We start from the raw sequence: 24,563 nt of genomic DNA, 5'->3' as shown, positions 1-24,563 counted from the left end.
ATGCTATAGCTCCAAAGAGCAGATATTTCAGCGGGGTGGTTACTACCCTAGGTTCGTACACTGGGTATATCAAGTTTACTCTAAAGTTAGACCAAGTAAAATCCAAGCTGAATAGCAGTTTTCAAATATATTTACAAAACCCTGAACAATAGCGAACAGCTAAGTTAATACATCATAAAATAAAATGTGACAAGTAAAATCATGAATACTAGGTACAGTTCATAGATGAGGCTTTGCTAAGAACTTGCGGGTTGTGACGGAAGAGGGCCGTCCGTAACCCATAATGTACCATATACTATATAAGGGTTATGACAGAATTGGGCTGCCTGTACCCTTTTAGCCTTTAGCCTGCTGCCGGCTGGTGATTCTGCCTTTGCGACCAGTGCAGACCAAGATCCGTGCAGGCTGACCATGGTCTGCACTGTTTGCTATTCAGTCAGTAATTTTCATTAACACCCCTTCAAAAGTAAATGGTATTGCCCAAACTGAATGATGGAACAGTCCTTTTTAGAAATTCAGCAGGGTAAAGGTTAGATGTAGAAATTTATGTGATCAGCTGGGTTATGACAGAAAATGGCTGCCCGTAACCCACGGATTTGTGACAGAAAAATATGCTAGACGTTGGGTCAGAGTTGCTGACCTGGTTGCTTTGATTTCATTAGTATTTATGTAAACTTTAAGTAACAGTTAAAGTGGTATGAAATTAGCATATTAACATATTCATAAGTAATAAATATTTTACTCATAACATAATCAGAATTCTTTTACATTTTAAAGAGAAATAAAATTGCTCTTAGAATAATTATTAATATGTAATTCTAACAAACTGTATTATATGCTATGAAACAAATGTAATTAAATTTTCAGAATAAAAGGGAATTAATTCATGTATAATTCATTATATAATCATCTTTCACTAAAACGAAAGTAGGGAATTCCAAATTTCAAAGTGGAAACTGAAAAGAATTTGATAGTTTCGCATGTGTCCCGGGACTAAATTTATATATAACCACGTATATGCATTTTACATGCATTAATATTCAAGTAGTTATTTATCATTATAATTGAACAAAGAGAGGTAAAAAGAATAAACATAAATATATTACAAGAAACGAAATGAGTGGGGGTGCTTCAAAGTCTGGGCAGAACGTAAAATGGCGAGTTTCGGTGTCGGGGTCCAGTCCCGCAACAGTAGAAAGAAACTGGGTGCCACCGGTGGTCGTTGTAGAGAGGGTGGACGCCCGACACGCCCGGGTGGTGGCCATCCTGGTTAAGGTCTGGTTTCCGAGCAAGGGTGGACTTTGTGTTTGGCCGGGAACGCTCTCCCCTTTTTTGACTTGCTTATTTGCTTATTTGTAATGTTTCTCCAGTGGGATAATCGTCGTGTAGTTTTGACTGAAGACACCATGTTTTCACTTCCAAGGACAGGTTTTCTCTCTAAATAGCATTCGCCTAGTAGGTTCTTATAATACCGCCCCCCCCCCCCCCCCCCCCCCCCCCACACACACACACACACACCACACACACAAAATAATAATATAAAATAAAATGAGTCTAGGTAAATAGAATGATGACAGATGCGCTTTTCATCACCAAAGTATAATTTACTTTAGATTTTGTAGTAGTAATGATTTCCTACTGGGTTTCACATGGTCTCTCCCGTTTTATCTATTTCTTTAAACCCTAATTGTCATAAAGATTCACACTTATTATGTCCACTTCCTTGAAAAAAAGTAAGATTAAGGTGTTGTCGCGACCCTATAAGAGCTTGAACCTACAACCCCAGGATCGAAAGGCAAACACCTTGAGATTGACCCCGTTTAAAGATTTTTTAATCAATCACTAGCCAAAATTAACTCCATGTGATCTCAAGTCGGGACTATCTTTTAATGCCGGGCAAAAGACAAAACCACATTGAAACTATAACGAGTGAAATCGGAACCTTGACACATTAGTTCCGCGCACACGATACTAGGGGGGGGGGAAAGACAACATTGTTCCGACAAGATATTATACGTACTATAACAATGTAATATCATAACAGTTACATTAATGTAACTACAATTTAAACATACTGAGGTCTTTTTCTTTATAAAGGTATTAGACACAACAATTCTATTAATTCAGTACCAAAGACATGATGTTGGCGTTGTATGCTGAATTGACAGAAATGGTTGATGTCGCAACAATTTAAAACTGTAATATTTTTACAACATGAACCAACATGTTTCTGAAAAAAACAAATGCTTTTTAATGCTGTAAAAATTAAAAAAGCACTAAATATGTGCACATTTTGTAATTAGGTATCTGGCATACTGACAATCCGTTGCTGAAGCAATACATGATAGTTTTGATTCTAATATGAAAATTACATTTAACAGGTACGAATAAAGAGTGCTGCTTTATATACATTTAATCTTCTATTTCACATGAAAGGCTTGTTACACTTAAAAGCTAATTTACGCACATTGTATGGATTACATAGGTAGGCAGGATAGAACTCACTCTACGCACTCCTACGTTTTTTCAGCGTTGTTAGCACAAATACATGTTGCACGGTGACGTGTCCACCTACAATATTTGGTGCCTTAAGTGAGACGTGAACTAGTGCTTCCCCATTCTTCCATCTACGTTTTTACATTAAAAAAAACATATTACAATCGCTCGAAATAATAATCAGCGGAACCATGTTTTAATTATCCAAACAATACTAATCAGTTACACGCTGTGTGGATAATTCACTCGGACAAGACTCGTGGAATTCTTTCGCAGGTGTAGGCCCTATACTCTGCGTATTGTTTATATAATTTTTATGTTAAAATATGTTTATGCTAGATCTTATTTCAAAAATAAACGTAGCTACATATGGTTCGCCCCAAAATTGGGAATACAGTAGTAACATGGATTCTGTTAATTTAATGTTTGTTGTTACAACAGTAATAGAATAAAGAAATGTTGTTACCGTAACTGCTATAAAACCTAAAAGCAGCAAAACTGCAAGTACTACTCCAGTGCAAACTTCCGGTGATCCGTAGGTTTATGCTACTTCAAACTGTATACATTGTAAGATGTTACATTCTTACTATTTTTCAGCTTTGTAATTGACATTTCATACATTCGCTAAGTTTAACTGCTGTAGCTGCTGGCAGTTGTAGCAGTTAACTGCTGTAACTGCTGGCAGTTGTAGCAGTTAACTGCTGTAACTGCCAGCAGTTGTAGCAGTTAACTGCTGTAACTGCTGCAACTGCTAACTGCCAACTTCCTGCTGGTAATTTCCATCTAGTCACATAATTCTTTATTTGATATAGCTGTGTAATTTCCATCTAGTCACGTATTTCAATTTCTATCTAGTCACATAATTCTGTAAACTATGTTATGCCTCTCTATGTCATGCCACCAACACAAAGGACCACAATGGAAATAAGAGTTTTCTCTTTTTTGTGTACTCCTTGGTGACGGTATGCCTGTCATGGCTATTTTTGATTTCATGTATGCATTATGTTATTATGTTGTAATTACTATACATGTTGTTTTTAATTGTCCGTGTATGCGTACTCCTTACCGAAATAAATCTATCTATCTAAAGCGTAGCAATTAACTGTAGAGGAGTCAATCACTAAACATGCACTGTGCTTAACGATTTTCGCATCGTATCCTCTTTTGATAAACTTTTTAACCAATTTTACAAAAATTTGATTAAAATAAGGGGTATGTTTAATTTCCCGAATTTTATAAACTACATCTCCATAGTATTCCGGGTGTGTAAGTCCAAGCTTTAAAAGTGTTTTAAGGGTCGTATTATATTTTTCTAACAGTTCAGACGATCTGTAGTAAAATTTACTAAAAGCTTTCCGTAGCGTATGATAACGGTAACCCTGTTGTAACAATTTCTTGGTGATATGAAGATTTCTGTCATTTAACTTATCTGTCTTTGAGCAAGCTCTTGTAAAACGAATAAGCTGTGAAATATAGACACCACACGATGTTGCTCGAGGGACATCTCCATCAAGATGGGGGAAAGGTGACAATTTCAAAATTAAAATCGTCCCTTTTATCATATATTTTCGTTTCTAGATTATTATTCACAATTCTTAAATTTTAATCCAGAAATGACGCTTCTAAATCTGAAGTATTAGCCTTGTAAAGCTGTAACTCTTTAGGATAAATATATTTCACCATTTCTGAAAAATAATGGTGGTCCATATTTTTTTTTTGTTGGATTTAACGTCGCACCGATACATGATAGGTCATATGGCGACTTTCCAGCTTTAATGGTGGAGGAAGACCCCAGGTGCCCCTCCGTGCAATATTTTATCACGAGCGGGCACCTGGCTAGAACCATCGACCTTCCGCAATGGTTCATATTTAGAATATCAATATTATCAAGATACCTTGAGATTCCATTAAAAGCTTTAATAATTTCAAATTGTGTCTCAGTGGATAAACTGAGCATGAAATCTCGTTCATTACAGTATAAGAATAAATCAGCAATGGGGTGGGGGGGGGGGGGGGAGGGGAGGCAGTTGGTTCCCATCGGGATACCATTACTTATCTGTAAGTTTTATTGCCAAATTTGATAAATATATTATCTAGTAGAAACTTTAGAGCTTCACAAACCTGATCACAACTCCATAGGTTGTATCTCTTAAATGCACTGTTAGAAAAGAATGCTCTAGTTTCATTGCAAGCCAGATAATTAGCGTTTTCCCTTGCAAATGTTTTCTCAGTTAAAGCTACTAGTTTGTCTTTTAAATTAATAAGATTATGTGGTAAATTAGTATAAAGAGTAGAAAAATCATGAGTACTTAAGTGTTTGTTTTTTTAGCTTTTTGATACCATCTCCAGTTTTTGATGGACCAAAGCAGATTAACACCCAAGTTCTCATAAACCTTGGAGCAATACTTCTGTACGTGGTCTTTAATTGTAGTAAGGCAGGAAGTACAGAAATGTTTTTTTGTATTGCATAAGGTTGAATTTGCAATGAATCGAGCTTTATATGGAGTTTTGTGAAGTTTAGGGATCAAATAAAGAGTAGGGAGTTTCATTTGACTGTCGTCAAGTGCGACAAAATTTATACAATGATTTGCATGACTATTTGCAATAGTTTTCTCATCTAGTTGTGATAACTGGTAAGTTTTTGTATGTTTCAGTTCATTTTGTAATACTTCTGTGTAATAAATGCGTCATATAATAATAATAATATTAGAAGCTTTGTCTGCAGGAGTGAAAACAAAATTCGTATGTTCCTTGGATAAAGCTTTCTTTAAACTTCGTAGTGAAAACTTGGGTTTAGGAGGTAATAAAGAAGGATTTGATTCATAAAATTTAACTCGAGATTTAATGATTTTAAATATATTTTTTTCCATTCAGTGAGAGCGTTCTGATCTGCATTTTCTTTCCGACACAATTTTTTAATATAGTCATCAATAGACTGAGTTATTTCAGAGAGACATTTTTCAAAGTTAATGGACGAGGGAATTCTATATTTTGGACCTTTGGAAAAAATATTTCTGATTCTTTTATCATTAAAAATCTTAAAATTACCCGTTATGACATGGCCAGCTGGTTGGTAACAGTATTTAGATTTTTTACAGTTACAACTATTTGGAACAGTAAGTTCTGAATGAAAAACTGAAACTGAATGAAATGATATTTAGGACAAGAGTTGAGACAGGAAGAAATGCTACTTTAAATTTCATTAACATAAAGGACATTCAAAAAGGAAATATGAAAAAGTTTGAAACATTTTTATAACGATACAGTACAGCTTAAAAACTGTAAACAAGTAACTGAGCGTAGAAAGGAAGTCTAGAGAATTGTTATTTACTTTCTTTTGTGACCACTGCTACCGTAAGGAGAATACAATAGCAACAGTTTTATTTCCATTATTTTACCCGTTAGTGTTTATTAGTAAACTTTCGGATCATTTATAATGGCCATTAATCCAAGATGGTTAACACTAAGGATACATTTAGCAAGTTAACATGTCTGTCGTAGAACGTATTGCTTTGACGATGAAGACACTTTGAACATTGATAAACGCCTATGCTCAAAAAACACCGACTAAGGTTCTATTTTACATCAAAACGGTCTTTAGAATCAAACAGTTACTAATATATGAACATCTAGGGCCTACTTTAAATACCCAGAACAATTTTCTAGAGGGGCACGGGTCGGAAAAAAAATGCTATTGAAAGCTTTTGCAATTAATTCCAGATAATGTTTTGAAAATAAGATATAAAAGAAGATCCCTTGAAAGAAAGCCGCCAAGTAAAATAATAACAGACTAGGTTTGACCGAATCCGTTTATGAGAAGTAATGAAATGGCATAAAGGTTTGATTTTCTTATTAAATATTAAACAATATTGATTTTCTGGTAATGTTTTAACTGGTTTTCAAATTATTTAAAAAAAAATAGGAAACAGAAAGTTTTTGTCGGTACCACATATTCATATTAGAAGTGTATAAATACCGGTGTGCCACAAGACTCAGTATTAAGGCCCTACTTATTTTGATATACGTAAATGATATAGCTGATTCACTGACAGGACTGGTGTCACACGTGTATTTGCAGATGACATTTCACTAGTTTTAAGTTCTCGAGGTACAAATTATATTGGAAGTACCATTAACTATGATCTTGGAAACATATCTATCTGGGCAAAACAATGGTTCGTGCAGTTCAATGCTGCTAAGACTGAAGTAATGTACTTCTCACTATTCAGAAATAATCGCGATTCTCCTGATACAGTTTATAGTTTCAAAACACACAACTGAATTTTGTTCACTTACATAAGCATCTAGGTGTGACATTTAGCGATGATAATTACAATCACGGCGAATTGTCTGGTTAACATGAATGATATTTTTCATTCGCGGTACTAATACATATAATTTAAGAAATTTCATTCGATGAATTTGTATCCCCAGCCGAAAGGGTTTGTGGTGAGAAATGGCAAAATATATATCCGGCAAAAAGTTAAGGATGTTACTAAGAAGCAAATATTCATTAGTCAAAATCAATTTAACAGAAAACGAATGTTTAAAGTGTACATAATAAATGTATGTTATGATGATCCTGACTAATGAAATTATTTTGAATGGAATATGTTTACTGTAATAAGCTTAGCTTTTAGAATTAAATGGAGTTATTTGAAATGTGAGCTTGAACGAAATATTGTCTTCGAGTAGTTTGGCACCAAGTGTTTCTGTTTAACATGTACATTGGAACTTAAAAGAACAGATGCCATTTAGAGAGAACAAACAAGTAAAATATCTTGAACATGGCTGGCGACAGGGTGGGTGTGTTTACAACTTCACATGTTGAAAGTTTGAACATTTTAAAAAAATGGAATGGAAGAGGATGGGGTGAATGGTTATAATATTGATGGAAAATTAGAAATGAAAACAAAATGTTGGGAGGGGGAGGGATGCAAGATCGGGGTGGTGGGCATGACTGGGCAGAGGAGCGAGGTGGTGGGGTGTGGGGGGCGGGGTGGGGACGGTACAACTTTGCATGTTGATAAATATTCATGAAAGGTTTGAAAAAAATTAAATCAAGGAATGATTTTTTTTTTTTTGGGGGGGGGGGGGGGGGGGGGGGGGGGGGGGAAGGGGGATGGATGTGGTGGGAGGAATGTGACCAAGGCAAGGGGGTAACCAGGTGTGGGTTACTTCACATGTTATGATAAATGTTCATGGAAAAGATTGAAGGAAGTTCAATGGAGTTCTATCAAATGGTAAGTTTGTTATGTACAAATATGTGGATTTTTTAATAATTAATGGGCAATAACTCTGAAGTTGCTAAGGAGATCTAGACGAAATTGTGTGTGCACAACCACATTACGGTAATCTAAATTTAGTTTAAGTTTTATAGTTCTAGGTCAAATATATCACAAGTTATGAAGCAGAAATTGCCATATTTACAGTACCCTAACACTAGAAACTTCTAAGGGCCATAGCTCTGGTGTTACTTGGGCAATCTGACTGAAACTTGACGGGCCGCATAACCTCATAGTGGTGAGTGGTGGTATATGTAGTTTAATTTTGAATATTCCCAACCACTTCCTAGATATGGCTCCGGACGGACAGATGGACGGACGGAAGGACGGACGGACAAAGCCAAACTATATCGCTCCTACTTTGTCAAGGGATAATTATGACAACTATGCCACAGTTGCTCGACGTCTAGAAATTAATTCTAAGTAAGTTATATCATCGTCTATCAAAATGTGGAACAATTTAGATATGGACAAACGTAATACTCGTAACACTTTCAGCGTTCGACCTTAAAAGAGTGATCAAACCACCGGAAGTTCCGTCTTATTTTTTATTTGGTAACATATTTCCTCAAATACATCATGCGAGAATCAGAAACAATTGTCGCAATCTAAGTGCGGACTTGCTTTACAATCACGGGATAATTATACGTGTAACTGTACGTGGATTCTATTGGAACTTGTATTAGTCTTGTAGAATCTTCTTGAGTTCTGGTACTCGTCTTCTACATCAATTAATGTATTCTACCCATTTACTATTTCACTTCCGGTGTTAACTGGTTTTAAAACGATAGAGTCAATAATGATGGCTGATTAAAAAATATTTCTGGTATCAAATCTATTATCACCATGATGTCTATCCAACCGAGTTTTGAACTGTAATACATTTGTTGCATTGACGATATTGTCTGGCAAATCGTTCCACTTACCGATTGTTCGAATACAGAATGATCTTAGACGAAACGTTTCTAAACATCTGGGTTTAATCAACTTTTTATTAAGACCTCGGGTCTGATTGTCCGCAAATTCAAACATACCATCCACAGGAATGCCATCAATATTTTCAACGATTTTAAAAAAACTTGTATTAAATCCATACGGTTTCTTCTATGCAACACTGTGGACAATTTCAATTCTTTAAATCTGTCTTTGTAACAAAGATTGTACAATTCAGGCGATATCTTGCTTATTCTTCGCTGAACATTTTCAATTATCCTTATGTCCTTTTTCAGTGTCGCATACCATTGAATGTTACCATAAACCAAAATAGGTCTAACTAGCGTGTTGTATAGAATCAATAGTGTTTCTCTATTCAGATAAGAAAAAGATCCTTTAATAAGATACACGTCTGTTTGCACGATTAACTGTAAAGCTTATCCGCTTTTTAAACTTCAAATCATGTTCAATATGAATTCCCAGATCCTTTTCACTGTCAACAACAGTTAAATTTCTTACATGTCACGTTAGTTTATCAAGATCTTCTTAAAATGTCTCAAAATCCTGGAAATTGTGTGAATCCTTGTAGAGCTTGGCATCATCAACAAATATTTTGTTGTATGACTTTACTTGATCTGGTAAGTCATTTTTATATAAAATAAACAAGGAGCCAAGAACTGATCCTTGGGGAACACCACTTGATACATCTGACCATTCTGATGCTTGCCCATTTATATATAATTACACGTTGTTTTCTATCTCTTGTGAAGTTTCTGATCCAATTTAATATACTGCCAGATATACCCAGCGACTCCATCTTCAAAATTAGCCTACCACGTGGTACGCAATCAAAAGCTTTCCTTATATCCAGGAAAATAACATCAATAGGCGTGTCATTATCTATGAATTTAGACCAGTCATCAAAAACGTTCAGCTACTGTAATATGCATCCTTCTTGTTTCTAAAACCATACTGAAAGTCAGAAAATACTCTTTTGTCATTACAGTGAGACATTATAGATGCCTTTATTATACCTTCTAAGAGTCTGCATAAAATACTGATTATGCTAATAGGTCTATATTTGCTTGCTTGAGTCGTATCACCACTTTTAAAAATGTCAGCTTCCACTCATTTGGAACAGTTCCTTCTGTTACGTATTTGTTGAATAGAAGTAACAGGAAATGCAATAATTTCAGCAGTTTCTTTAAGAAATCTAGGATGCAAATCATCTAGTCCTTCTGATTTTGAAACATTTACAGCTTTCAGTAGAGGTCTGATTTTACCTACAGTAACTACTATATTAGTAATAGACCTGTTAATATTTTTTATCAAAATTTGGCATTTCAACACTCACATTTGTAAATAGTGAGGAGAAAAAGTTGTTTATTTCCTCAGGTTTGTCTGTGTCATCAGTTATCCTCTTACCATCAGAGATTTTCAAAACATATACAAAAGATTGTACATTAATCTTGTGCTTTTCAAATTTCCAAAATGACTTGAACATCTATGGAAATTCCTCTTTCATAAATATTTTACAATACCTTACACTTAGAGTTAATATGTTCTTAATACATGTAGTACAATATCTGAGGTAATATGCATGCTTTCGAGAGAAACTGTACTTTTTCCAAGCTCGATATTTGTCTCCGAGTAGTCTTAGACAATAATTATCCATCCAGGGAGGTTTAGCTTTCTTTTTGTGTGACTTATAAAGAGGAACTGTCTCACTGACAATTTTATTTATATTCTCAGTAAAATATTGCCAACAGTCTTCTATGTTTATGGAATACATGTGGCTCCTGTCAATGTCTTTTATTCTATCCTTAGCAGTTAAATCATCTCCTTTATAGTAGATTCTCTTAAGACAGTCTGAAGTACGCTCATTTGTAGCAGGCGTTAATTACAGTTCAATACTCAAGTGGTCACTGTAACCTAACCTAGAGGTAATTTCAATATTACTTTTAAGATCCAGGTTATCTACAAGACACAGATCCAAAATATTCCCCGGTTCTTCTTGAGCCGATCTAGTGGGATGTTTTTAGAAAATTGTCTCTTAAGCATTCAAGAAATGTAAAAGATATATGGTTTTCACTCTCTGAAGTTGCCCATGAATCCAAGTCTGTTTCAGGAAAGTTAAAATTTCCCAAAATCAATGTCTGTGAATAACTTCTACTTCTAGCTTTAGAAATTAAGTCTCAAAGTAAAGTATTATTTTCAGTATCCGAGTTTGGGCTTCTCTAAACACCCCCTATTAACAACGATGTGGTTTTATTGACTTGGATTTCCACCCATTCTTTAACAGAATGATTTGTAAAGTCTATAACAATGTTAGATGAGATATAACTTTTAACATAGATAATAACTCCTCTACTAGCATTACTGACATTACTTGTGTAAAGAGTGTAACCATCTCATCGTAGTTTAGCAATAGAAATGTCTTTATAATTTCTATATTTAAGGTATATCTTAGTAATAACCAGTAAATCTGGATTAGTTAAGTGAATTCTAACTTCAAGTTCGTCGAGTTTATTTTTCAGATTATCTGCATTTGTATAGTAGATAAAAATGCTGTCTTTTTTTTTTTCAGGGAAATTCAAAGTACCCTCATTTGAAGACGTATCAAAATTATTGCTGCCGTTATCTTCAAAATCTCCAGGAAAAGTATCAACTGAATCAAAATCGAACTGTATGAATCAGAGTCTGAAATATTTGATATAACATCTTACTCCTGAATAATGTCCTGACTGGAACTATGACTAGAACTATTGTTATTTACATTGCAATCTGAGTTATAACATTTGATACTTCTCCATGCTCATGTAGACTATCATGACTAAAACTATCCTTATATACATTAACATCAATCGTCTTAACTGGTAACTGATCATTTTCAACCAACGTATTTACAAGCACAACCTCAGTAACACTATTTACAGGAAAAGCCTCTGTAACATTACTGTGCAAGAAAGGGACCACGGGAATTACGTGATCCTCCCCTGTCTTCTTTCCATGACTTTGCGTTGGAACCTTCCTTAGATGAATACATTGAGTTTGTAACCACATATGTTCTCTAGGAGCTCATGTGTCTTTTGGGACGGCATAATAACAATTATAATGAGTCATGATCAAAAAATCAATATATCATTTAGCCAAAGAGATATTAAATGTCTTGTCTATGTTTCTGGGACACAGATGTTCCGTTAATATTCAAGAGTGAATCGAATTTTGTCTGGCTAGTTGTCTCCTGACTTTTTTCAACCATCTTGTTTTACACCGGAAGCGGAAGTTCTACTTTGTTCTAGATATAAATTAGAATACATTTTCAACAATTGCTGTCTGAGGTGTATGTTCGGTGTTTGCCACGAGGCTTATGGGCAGGAAATATTAACACAGGGTCTTTTTTCTTCCTTCTCTCTTTTTTTTCCGTATAGTTTTCTCTATTTTTCCTCATTTATTTTTTAACTTCATTATTGGATCAAATATTCCTTATTTTCATGTATCCAATTGTTACGAAAATACAAAGAAAATAATGTTAATTTTGTTCCTCACAGTATGACAATTGGGAAGGGCCAACCGTCTAATGTTGTTAAAACTTGCGGCACATCCCTTTTGTTTTATATATAATCTGTATATCTATGCATTTATGAAATTCTTAACTTTAGTTCGCCTTTTGTATGCAGGTCTTGTAGGAAAAATATTTTCACTTATATCGAGAAGAAATCGTATAAATACATGGTGTGAATCCGAAAATGTTTTTTATGCCTCTCAATTTGGTTTTCGCGATGGCCGTTCTACAGCTGATGCTACTTTTCTTATACATACTATCATACAAAGTGTTAGCAAAGAAATCAAAGTTATGATGTATTTCTATCGATTACAAAACGCTTTTGATACTGTTAACAGAGATGCGCTGTGGATAAAGTTAATCAAAGTCGGTATCAGCTGTCAAATGACCAACATTATCAAAAGAATATAAAATAATGTACAGTTTTGTGTTAAAATGTCAAGCACCATGGAGTCATCTAACTTCTTTGATGTCACAATTGGATTAAAGCAAGGGGAACCATTATCTCCCCTTCTATTCATTTTATGCATCAATGATATTACTGAAAATCTGAACTTTCACTCTATGACAGATAAAGACTTTGAGCTTTTGTTGATGCATTTGATTTTGTTTGAAGACGATATAGTTTTATTTACAACATACCCAAACAGTTTACAATTTAAAATAGATAGTTTATACCAGTATTCAGAAAAATGAGGCCAAAAAAATAATGTTAATAAATCAAAAATATGTGTTTTTGAAAAACGTCAACAGAACGGGTCGAAAGAGTTCTTTATTAATGGTGAATAGATTGAAATTGTAGACAATTTTACATATTTACGGGTCAAGTTTATGTATGCAGGAAATATGTCAGGTGCTGTTAAATCATTTTATGACCAAGTTTTAAGAGCTTACAATAATTTGCTGTCTTTGTATGATAAAATACAATTGGATGTGAATACAAAAGTATCGCTATTTGACAACATGGTTGCACCGATTTTTCTTTATGGATCAGAGCTGTGGGGTATTTATAACTACAAAGATGTTGATAAACTGCACATTAGATTTTGCAAACATGTATTGGGTGTAAAGCAGCAAACCCCAAACTGTGCAATTTATGGTGAACTCGGAAGGCTTCCACTATCTATCATTTTTAAAGAAAGATCTATAAAAATTTTGGTTAGAATTATGAAAAAATTTGATACTCCAATATGTATGATGTATAGAGATATTTGCAGTCATGTAATTGCCAATTGTCGGGCATGTAGAATTCATTCAATTATTGATCTTCTTGACTTTACAAATTTACGTCTTATTTATGATAGAAATGTAAATTACATACATATGTTTAAAAGAAGGATACGGGAACAATATATTTAAGAATGTAATCATGCTGTTAATACTAAGCCTAAATTATGCTATAACTGTAAATTTAAATTTGAAGAAATCACTTGCCCTCATCGTTGTGGGTTCGAGCCTCACTCGGGGCGTTGCATTCTTCATTTGAGGAAGTCATCCAGCTGGCTTACGGAAGGTCGGTGGTTCTACCCAGATGCCCGCTCATGATGAAATAATGCACGGAGGGGCACCTGGGGTCTTCCTCCACCATCAAAGTTGGAAAGTCGCCATATGACCTATAATTGTGTCGGTGCGACGTTAAACCCAACAAAATAAATAAATAAATAAGTTTGAAGAAATTATAAGAATATCTTAATTCTATTGTCAATAATAATCTGAGAAAAAAGTACACTTGTTTTAGGTTAAGCACTCATCATTTGGAAATAGAACGTGGAAGATTTCATGGAACTGACAGAGAAAATAGATTTTGTAAATTGTGTGACCAAAATGTAAGTGAAACTGAATATCATTTTATGTTGTGCTTTAACAAATATGACCAATAAAGAAAAAAAATATTTGGGTTCCATTACCTGACCCAGAATACAAAATTTAATTATCTGATGTCAACGAAAAGTAAAAAGCAAAATGCTAAAAATCGCAGAATTTGTCAAAGAATCAATGTCGTTAAGGAAAAACTATATTGGAAGTCTGTTTCTTAATATCGTGCACTTGTGTTATTTGTATTGTGTAATCATGTTACCTTTATTGTTTTGTGTCTGTTTTATAGCCTGTTGCATTGCCCATATTACAGTGTGTCTTTGCCATGATTTATAATGAAGGTAAATGGCAAAAGTCAATATGTATTGTCGATATTCCAATAAATTTGAGACTAAAACTGTACCTAGATAACTATATATACATTTATACACCATGTATTTATACGCTATGTATTCATGTCATGTATTTATGGGATGAAGGACGATGCATGGCAGCCCAAAATTGATTTTCAGTTACATTTGAAATGCAAAGTCTTATCATCGTTCAAACATATACTTTAACCGACGGACGGACAGCACTGTGTTACATGACTGAAATGTTTTTAGCAAGTCTTATCTGTGGAAATGCGCACTTAAACGTTTATGAGAGTTTGAACAGATAATATTATATAACATTACGATTATCAATGTACAGGTAAAGGTTTTGTATCAAAGCTAAAAATGTACGTTTTACTGCTTAATATTAGCAGAAGTTGTGTTTTCTCTAACTTCTATTCAAACATATGGAAGTGGCACCATATGATATAACAACAAGTTTCTAAAGCTATACCAAATAGATCCAAATTTCTTATTTTGAAATATGTACAGTTACTACATATACGTTTTTAACTGAAATTAACAAGTTTAATTCTAATAACAGTACTGTACATTAGAATTTAAATAGTACCCACTTAATACAGGTACAGATTAACACAGTATACAACGCAGTATACATGTGTATTAGTGTATTACCCCACCCACATAAAAATATGAAGAATTTTTTTTCTTGCACAGCACAATGTTATGAACAGTTTCATAATAATTTCCTTACAATTCAATGATTGCTTATTTATTATAAAGATACCAGAAAAATAAAGATAATTAAAACTTAAACTAGGTATGTAACTGAAAAAGCGAACATTTTTGTTTTAATTTTATATTTTTCGGGTGACGGGGATGTGAGAGAGGAGGGACGGATAGTAATAAGGAGGGTAAGTCCAAAATAAAACCTCATGTGCACAACTTACATGCTAAAAATATTCCTATGAACTTTCATGCTTCTAAGGTTAATACTTTTTGAGATACGTAAGGCACAACCTTTCAAGCATTTTATGCAAACTTTTAAGTAAGTCAAGGTCTATAAATCTGGTTTTACTGAATGAAAGCCCAAATGGTGCACAACTTCACATGCTGATTTCATGACTCAACGTCGTACGCTTTTTGATATAATTGCGACAAAAACTTTAAGGGCCCTTATGTACATTTTGACTGTCAGATGCCATCACTCTGGTCTTGCTAAAGAACTCCAGATGCACAACTTTACATGTTGAATATAACAACCCTATAATGTTTAATGACTATGTGTCAAATACCTTTAGAGATATGTACAACAAAAATTCGTGCGGGCAAGGACAAATTAAACAAACAAAAAACAGATTGGGGCGGGGATGGGGGTTTATGAACGGTACTAAATATAACACTATTTTGAGCTGGTCATATCTGAACCTGAAGGCGATGCATTACAATGTTACGAAATTTTATGTGACTGGGAGTTAGGGAATAGTGAAAATTGCTTAATGTGGATATCGCTTGCTGCGCGATTTAGTTGCGTACAAAACATGATGAAATCCTTCAATATTTTTTTTTTCAAATTTTACGAGCCCTTTGGCTTTGTTGATGACGAAAATGTAAAGCCCGGATGTGCGTCATACTATCAAGAAAGACAACTGTGCAAAGTACTGATATCAAAGTACTAGACCGTAGACCGTAGACACACTGAACTGTATTGATGTTCAAAGATCTATATATAAAACAAAATATTGTAATTCAACAATACGGATATAAATACAGGGAAAAAAAAGAAGAAAGTGAAGGAGATCCACCTAGATTACATATGCGGTTTATTCCGATTCTGTCCAATAACAAATATAGAAGAACTCAACCGGTTTCACTGCTTGTGCAGATCTTCAGGAGTGGTAATATATATATTAATCGAAAATCGTCCAACTGTGGATCATGTCCGCCTTTAAAAAGTTACAAAGTTTGCTTAAAGATAGAGTTATCAATGATGTCACATATTACTCGTATAGGATAAGCAAAAAACATGTTAGGTACATTGACGTAATATTGTCCGGGTTTGCCATGTTAGTAGTTAACTTATAATTCATTTAGCATACATATAAACATGGTAACAATACCATCTGTATTTACGCGATCGTGCTTATGAATCCATTCTTCAAGCTCACCTTTGTCTTTTAACTCGCGCAACTTCTGCTTCACATCACTTATTTCATTTTCATTTGCGACTGCCCAATAAGAATCGCTATCCGCCAAGTTTTGTCGAATGGGCCTTCTGGGTTTAAATAATCTACCAGAACAGAACCCAGAAGCCTCATCTTTTGAACACATTTAACACCAACACGTTTGAAAATATCAAGATAACAGTTAACAGAGGCAAACTTCTTGACAAATCTTTCCGTTATTCCTTTGTTAATGTGGTAATACCAGGTGTTAAGTATGTCGTCCGCAGTTGATGCAATAATAATTATGATTCCGTCTTGACGCACAACTCGTCGTGCTTCGACTATTGCAAGCTCAAGTTCTCCGAAATGCTGGTCATCATCTTTCCCAGTACCAGGGTTCAAATGATGCAAGACCTGAAAAAAGATATGCAGTGAGAAAATGACTTGCACATAAAAACTGTTATCCTTTAATAAAGAAGATCAAGAGCACATGACACGGTTACAAATGGGATATTGTTTTCGGTTATTTTTCCTCCACTAATGTAGTCGTGTCTACTACAAGAATAAAATCTGAAAAGTAGATCCCTCGGAAGCACCGTGAACAAGGCAAACAGTGAAAATTGCAGACTCGGTTTGATTGAGTCTGTTCATGAGCAGTAATGGAAAATGCAACACTGCCCACGCCCCCTAGCACCGGCTTAAGCAGTATTCAATCTTCAAATCTAAATGAATTGAAGCCGGGAAGCAGAATATTTCCAAGCGGCAGGCTGTAAGGATTTCATGAACACAATTTCAAGTAGGTTGGCTATTTTCAGAATCCGAACCGAGCTGAAATAAGATTGATTTGTCCTATAATTGAGGTGATGATACCTTTTTACTTATGTTTGCAGATCAATATTTTTTATCGATAGAATTTTTACCTTTACGTCACAAAAGTGACGATGCTGAAGCTATTTTTGGACCTCGTCTATACAGGTAACTCTGCCCTTTCAGTAGACTTTTGTAAGATGAATTTACAAAACAAGTCGGTAAAATACACTAAATGAACTAACGTTGACCCAGAATTTTTCAAGATTAAAGGTTGATTTAAATACTGTTGAAACAGGTGTTAAACCGACTATTAAAAGATAAACTAATTGTCATTTGATTCTTAAATGAATTTTGCCACAAAGTGTATCGTTGAGCATGCACGCTAAATTTAGGTCGCATGGATGTGTTAAAAACGGAATCCTCTAATATATTTAAGGCATTATCCAGCCTAAATTTCAGTGCCTTTTGCTGTAGACTTTATTTTTAATAATGTATCTCGTGCTTAGCTTTCACAATATAAAACTCGACTGACTCGTGGTATTCGCTGTAACCTATCGTTGATTGAAGGTCATTTGTTCGATTCACGGAACCGACCATGCCTCTTTAATTTAATTTAAGTCGGTAATTTCTTATGGAATATGAGAGTCTAGAACTGGTTCTTCCCAGAAACAAAAGCAATGCTTATCAACTGCCTGTTTGTAAATAACTGAAATACTGTTTAAACGACGGACATCAAACCCATCAAATAGATAGTACCTAAATGCACATACATGTGAAGGATTAGACTGAAGACGCCCCCACCTCATTGCTCAGGTACCAGACCCCAGGTGCATTGGTAGAACCATCCACATTCCGTAAGCCAGCTGAATGGCTTCTTAATATGAGGAATTCAACGCTTGAATGAGTGAGTGAGACTCAAGGCAAGTAATTCAGAGTCAGCGACCTTAACCATTCGGCAAAGGAGGCCCACCCGATTCCTTAATGTGGTCGTTTGGAATTACTTCCATTGTATATAGCGTTTTGCCTGCAACGACAACAGTAAATTTTTAAACTCAATTTCTTAGTAAGAATATTTCCTATCCGATGATTATGGTTTCAGTTCAAAATTTGACGAACAGTTGTTTTCGAATGTTCTGGCGCTGTTAAATGCTAAATGTTGAAAACTCTTTTCTGAAATAGGCTTAGATCAATTTGGATTTCTAAAATTTACCTTTTTAGGTGTTCATGTATGTGAAAATTCTTCATGATAATACACACTTCTAACATTAAAATACGTTATACGAGAAAAACTTATGAACATATAGTGTTGGTTGTTAGGAATTTGGAAATGTTTCCAATCGTCAGTTACAATGTGTGAATACTTAGTATTTGTTTTTTCGTTATTTCGTTCTTTTTTTATTACGGTGTGAAATGAAGAGGAAACTTAACAGTAATGAGTACAATACTGATGGACTTTTACACAACAGTATTAATCCATATTTAGCCTCGGCAATAGGCTCGTCTAAATATAGCTTGTTGCTGTCGTGTACTCGTATTAAAAATCAAAATAGTTCATTATTATTCAACTTTACAATATTACACATTGTATTAGACCAATTGCGCACATCATATGAAACTAGTAGAGTTAACACAAAGCATAACTGAGCAAATATGAGAAAGGCAGGGCCAATACGGAATTCAAGCATTCTGATTGTTTCAAAAGGGAGGATTGTTTCACTTCCGTTAGATTTTTAAATGACGCCATCTTGTTTTACATCAAAGTTATACACTACAACATTTTTGACAAAAATATCACCTAACATGTTCATGTATGAGCGGTATTAAGTACAAACAAGTGTTTCCTGTCAGAAATTCTGACAATATAAGGAAATATGCGAAACTCAGATTAATTAAAAGGATTAGACTTATCTTTAACAGGCACTTTGATAGAGTGGAAAATTGTGCACTGATAAATTAACAGCGATTCACATGCTGAAAAGTGGACGAATAAACTGGCGAACATGAGTGTCAGTTGAACTGCAAACAATTTAGGATAAGAATTAAACGAGGCATGAGGGTGTATAATATATGCTTGATTGGTTGTATTATCTTGATCAGCACATATGTGTACAATTCTGTGTCTCGTTGCCTGCAGCCTAAAAAGAAATGACTTTTAAAGCTGTTTATATCACAGTTCAAATGATATGATACTCACTAAAGAAAATAAATAAGAACTGCAAAAATAAGGTAAGTTCCAGTTACTGCTGATTATGTCGCATCAAAACATCTCTCAAAATTATTCTCAAGTACCTACATGCATTCTGATTTACTGGCTAAAATGATGAGGCTTTCTAAAATAAGTCTAAACAACTTGTCAAGATTTTTCATCTAAAAATGCATAGCTGCCATAAGGTAACTCACAGAGTTCTTATGGTGTAACCGCCAACAGTTGAAGTTGAATAATAATATTATCATTAATCAAGCGATTTCATATTGGCGTAGATATCTATCCTCGGGCAGTCGTAGCAGGCATTGGGCCAATACGACCACCCTTGGACAAATAACAAGGCCAAAATGAAATTGCTTGATTAACAACATTATAGTATGGTACTGTTAAATAACCTCATAATAAAATTAAATGTAATGTTAAGCATTAAGGTTTCTTTTACAAAACTAAACACGACGAATACGTCAAGGAGAATATTTTCATAAGGGCATAATAAGAGTAAATTATTCCTTCCGGCGTATCAACTCATTAAAATATATCAAAATATATATTTCTACTCTATATTACTTCTATTTCTTTATGTTTGTTATGTAAATCGTTATATAAAATATGGAAACGCTATTTCTTGGTCGTTAAAAGTAGGTCGGCGTGACCATACTGTTACCGTTTATTATTTTGAAAACTGAACTTGATTTGTCATATTAGACGGATCCGACGCAGTTTTAACACGACTATTAATGTTAATTTTCAATGATACACACTAATGGTGAAGCGAGTAAGCGTTACTATTTAACATATATTAACAATAGCGTTAATATGGTACTAGACAAACCGAACACAGAACAATAAATTCGGGCTACGCCGTCGTGAAATTATTCCGCTTGACTTATAACCTATTCGTCGCGTTTAAATTAATTAAAACACACTGTTGCTATGTATTAATGTAATAACTTACGACACTAAATAAAACGACATCGAATGTGTCATTATCAAATGGTATTTTTGGCAACTTATACTCGACGGTGTCTACCACAGTATTGTCAGCTATAGCTTCAGCTAGTTTTACCCTTGCCTTTTCAAGCATTCCACTAGACGCATCCAACAACGTAACCTTGCCAACACCATAACCAATCAGAGCTTTGGCATAATTTCCCGTCCCGCATCCTGCATCCAGAAGGTGAATATTCTGCATGTAAGAAAAATCAATATCCTTGAAAAATATATTTATGATGCGACAAACTGAGTTCAGCTAGAGATTAGGGAAATGCTTTTTAAGACAGGTTTACACATTTTGAATATCCTGTAACGGTTCATAATCCTAGACCAAATACTTTTTGAGATACATGCAACACAAACTTTGAGGCCCTTTTTATGCACGTGTTTGAAAAAAGTCATAACTGTTGTTTGGCCGTATGATATCCCAATTACTCTGGGCTTATACAACGCAAATTCGGACAGACGGACGGATAAGGGCAACACTTAATGACCACCCTTCCAAAAAATAAAAGAACCGACGTTTTTGCTTGACAGAAATTTGCCTTATTTCACTCTGTATGTGTATGTAATGTTGAATTACCTTGAGCGGTCTTTTGCAGTGCACTTGAATCATTGCTGCAACCACATCAGCACCAAGCGGCTGACGATTGCCATCATAACTGTTGCAAGTCGCATTATAGTCTTCGTATTTACTCATTGCGAGAATTGAAACTGTAACATATAAATATACTAATTATTGTATATCCAGACATTTAACCTTTAGCCTGCTAGCGGCATGTGATTTTTGCAGTTGCGTCCAGTGCAGACCAAGATCAGCCTGCACGTCCGTTTGTTTATCAACAAAGTTTCCGCTCCAAAGTAATGATGATGTAAGAGTTAAATGTCTTATCAAAAGATAACAACAACGTCTAAATTTTTTAACTTGATAGCTTTAATGACGTATAACATACGTGCATCTTATTTTAGTTACGCCTAAATAGTGCACACTTCGCATGCTTTTTACCTGAGACATATACATGTAAGACTTTTTTGCAGGTTTGCAAATAATGTGTCATGAAAGACAATTATGTGATGAATGAACACACATTTAACCTAAATCTTTGGTTTCAAATACAAAGAAACGACCTATTTTCTTGAGACAGCTATGAGACAAAAATAATGCAAACTGTTAACATTTACAGTTACTATTTTAATTCTCTGCATTAAATGAGGCCCTGATATAGTTTTTGATATAACTAAAATATCAGCTTCTGAATAAATAGCTTATTTAAATAGTTGAAAAACGGCCCCAAACACACCAATGTGCTGAGAAATGGAAAATGTTATTATGTAAAAGTTTATAAAATTCAAATACGCCCACCAGGATTGGTTTTATAACACAATGAAATATTAGATAAAGTAAGTATGAAAAGTTTTTAGTCCGACATACGTCCCCAATAGGGTACATGAATTTGGTCGTACAATATACTAGTTAGCACCGACCATGAATTATTACTCAATCGGAACTAGAGAAATAGATTTGTGTATTTGCAGGGTTTTAAATCCGGGCACTTGTGACGACAGCATCTTGTGCTCAATTACGCACCCTTCATTAAAACAGGCTGTACATAACACTTCGGTATTAGATGCGTTATCTTTTCTTTTTTTTGGAGAGTAGGTGTGGGGAGGATAGCGGGGAATGGTGCCATTGCACGGTAGTAATGCAAGAGTAAATTCAATAAAAATAAAATCTTTATTGCGCTCTGACATGAAGCTATTGCCTAACACATACGGTTTCTAGAAGATATTTCTTTTTTCTCTCTCATTATTACACGAGCTTCTTTTCCATAGAAAATGCAATTATTGTCTTATCAACAAAATTAAATATTTCCCTTATTTCCTTATTGCCTTCTACCTGCATTTAAAGTTTTGTGGAGATACGTATCCCGTTTTCTTTGTTGTTTTTATGATAATATTCAGACGGATAACACATGACTCCCCACCCACTTACAATTATTTTCTGGGAAGTTAGATAATCATTTTAGTTTCACTGCTTATTCCGTAAAATGCATATAGAGCGATTCATACATTAATTGTTACATTACATCGAATGGAAATAATTAAATACAGAAGAGAAATAATTCTAAATCAGACATTTTATGACACAATATTATCGGAACAATAAAGTACATTTGTGAACGACGCTCCAGGCCATATATATATATATATATATATTTGCCTGGCATTGTTTGAGGGGGTTAAAAACACGGGAAGCCAGTGCCTCTGGAAGTAATAACCCTGACAAATTGAAAGCTTATTACTTGTGTCTATATAACTCGTGCAAAAAGGATCCATACTTGGTAACAATGAGGCATTTCCACAAACTTAACACGATTTTAAACTGCCTAGCAAAGTTTTGTGCAAGGAAATCGCAAGAGAAGTCTTCCAGTGTCATATAAGAAAATTTGCACGCAATTAAAGAAGCAAATAGATATAAATCCTGATTAATTAGTTACGAATGAAAATGAAAACAGCACCAGAAGGTAGGCAAGTACAAAAGCAGAACGCAGTATCATAATTGCAAGACTAAGACAAACCGTCCGAAAAACTTAAATCTTGTATAAGTATTTTTGTTGCACCATACGTTGACAATATTATGACTATTTTCACAAGCGTTTCTACAGAAAACATTCACAGGCATTTGTATAGAAAAGATACACTTCAGAATTACAATAGTATGAGGAAGAAAAGTTCAAAACATAGGAACAGATTTATCGTGCTTATTCTGTAAAACGTGTGCTGTTATTGAAATATCTTTCTTGCTTACATCTAAGTAAGTGCATTGTTTTTAACAAATGGTTTGCCAAAATATTATAATATATTGGTTGGTGAAACTAGGTCAACTTTTTCTTGCAGTAGATGTCACGTATAGTCACGCATAGTAATATACGTTCTTAACAAATGAAATACATACCATGCGTAAAATAAATATATTAATTTCTATAAAAAATATCAAAAAGCTTGGAACAGTGCGCGAGTGATCAATTAATTTGTGTCTTAAAAAGTAAACTTTCTTTATAAACAAAATATTATATCATCAAATTAATAAACATAACACTTTTTTCTCCATAATAATAACTAAACATCAACTTGTTTTATGAACAAAAGTGCTAAGTAATTAGATCAGCAACAACAAAACAACATACTTACATCTGAAAGATACCGTAGTTTTATCACAGAGTTAAAAAGTTCTCAAAATTGTTTTAATCTTTGTAGTCTACACTATTTTATTGTATACGGCAAATAAACTTATTTCATCACGGTGTACAATGCATATATTAATTACTTGATATTAATATTAATTAATATTAAAATAAAAGTTGTCGAGTATGTTTAACCGTAATGGTACTATGTCACGCTGATTAAAACAACAAGTATATAAAATCACTTTTTTCCTAACAAGTTCTTGAGTGTACTCCCATTCAGAAAACCGATCGGAGTATGTTAACTTGTATAGGTTACTATTTTCATAATATTAATGCAACTTAAGTTTAAGTTCAAACTTGAGTAAAAATATCGGAAATACTAAAATGAATTTTCTCTTTCAGACGGACTTATTTCTTAAAACCTCACAAGAATCAGTTGGCTTTTATCCGGATAATAGTTGTACAGATAGCAGATAGCAAACTTTGGAGCTTCCATTCTTTTCTGTTGTTGTTGTTGTTGTTTTTGTTTGTTTGTTTTTTAATGTGAAGATTATGTCGTTCGCTAATGAAGGATACAGTTAAACTATACTTTGAACATTCTTGCTCCGTACATTTGTAAATTAACTAGAATGTGTCTGTAGGACACAGGGTGTGCCCCCCACTGGTACATTTGTCACAATTAAGGGGCAATAATTCAAATGTTTGTAGTCTCAGTTTGAGGGTATAGCCTCAACAAACATTTTATGAAAAGGATTCATTATTCTAGGCCATA

At 34.3% G+C, this 24,563-nt stretch overlaps 1 protein-coding gene across 1 annotated transcript; it reads right to left on the bottom strand.

The window, feature by feature from the left end:
• Positions 1–16,262: 16,262 nt before the first annotated feature.
• LOC123528434 (malonyl-[acyl-carrier protein] O-methyltransferase-like) lies at positions 16,263–21,311 on the bottom strand. The gene is made up of 3 exons (XM_045308134.2): positions 21,187–21,311; positions 20,566–20,796; positions 16,263–17,008 (listed from the first exon to the last, which is right to left on the bottom strand). Exons 1-3 carry the CDS (start codon positions 21,301–21,303, stop codon positions 16,637–16,639), a joined length of 720 nt encoding a protein of 239 aa, XP_045164069.2. The 5' UTR covers positions 21,304–21,311; the 3' UTR covers positions 16,263–16,636.
• Between the last annotated feature and the right edge of the window lie 3,252 nt (positions 21,312–24,563).

Source organism: Mercenaria mercenaria, chromosome 13 (assembly GCF_021730395.1).
Source record: "Mercenaria mercenaria strain notata chromosome 13, MADL_Memer_1, whole genome shotgun sequence".
Lineage (NCBI taxonomy): Eukaryota > Metazoa > Mollusca > Bivalvia > Venerida > Veneridae > Mercenaria > Mercenaria mercenaria.
This window is presented reverse-complemented; position numbering and strand designations above follow the sequence as displayed.

What these genes read in the sequence shown, in the direction of transcription:
- LOC123528434 (XM_045308134.2), bottom strand. Translation starts at nt 21,303, where the DNA reads ATGAGTAAATACGAAGACTATAATGCGACTTGCAACAGTTATGATGGC. An exon ending in ACTGCAAAAGACCGCTCAAG is followed by an intron (nt 20,797 to 21,186) that starts GTAATTCAACAT and finishes TCTTACATGCAG; the next exon opens with AATATTCACCTTCTGGATGC. An exon ending in ATGTCGTTTTATTTAGTGTC is followed by an intron (nt 17,009 to 20,565) that starts GTAAGTTATTAC and finishes ATCTTTTTTCAG; the next exon opens with GTCTTGCATCATTTGAACCC.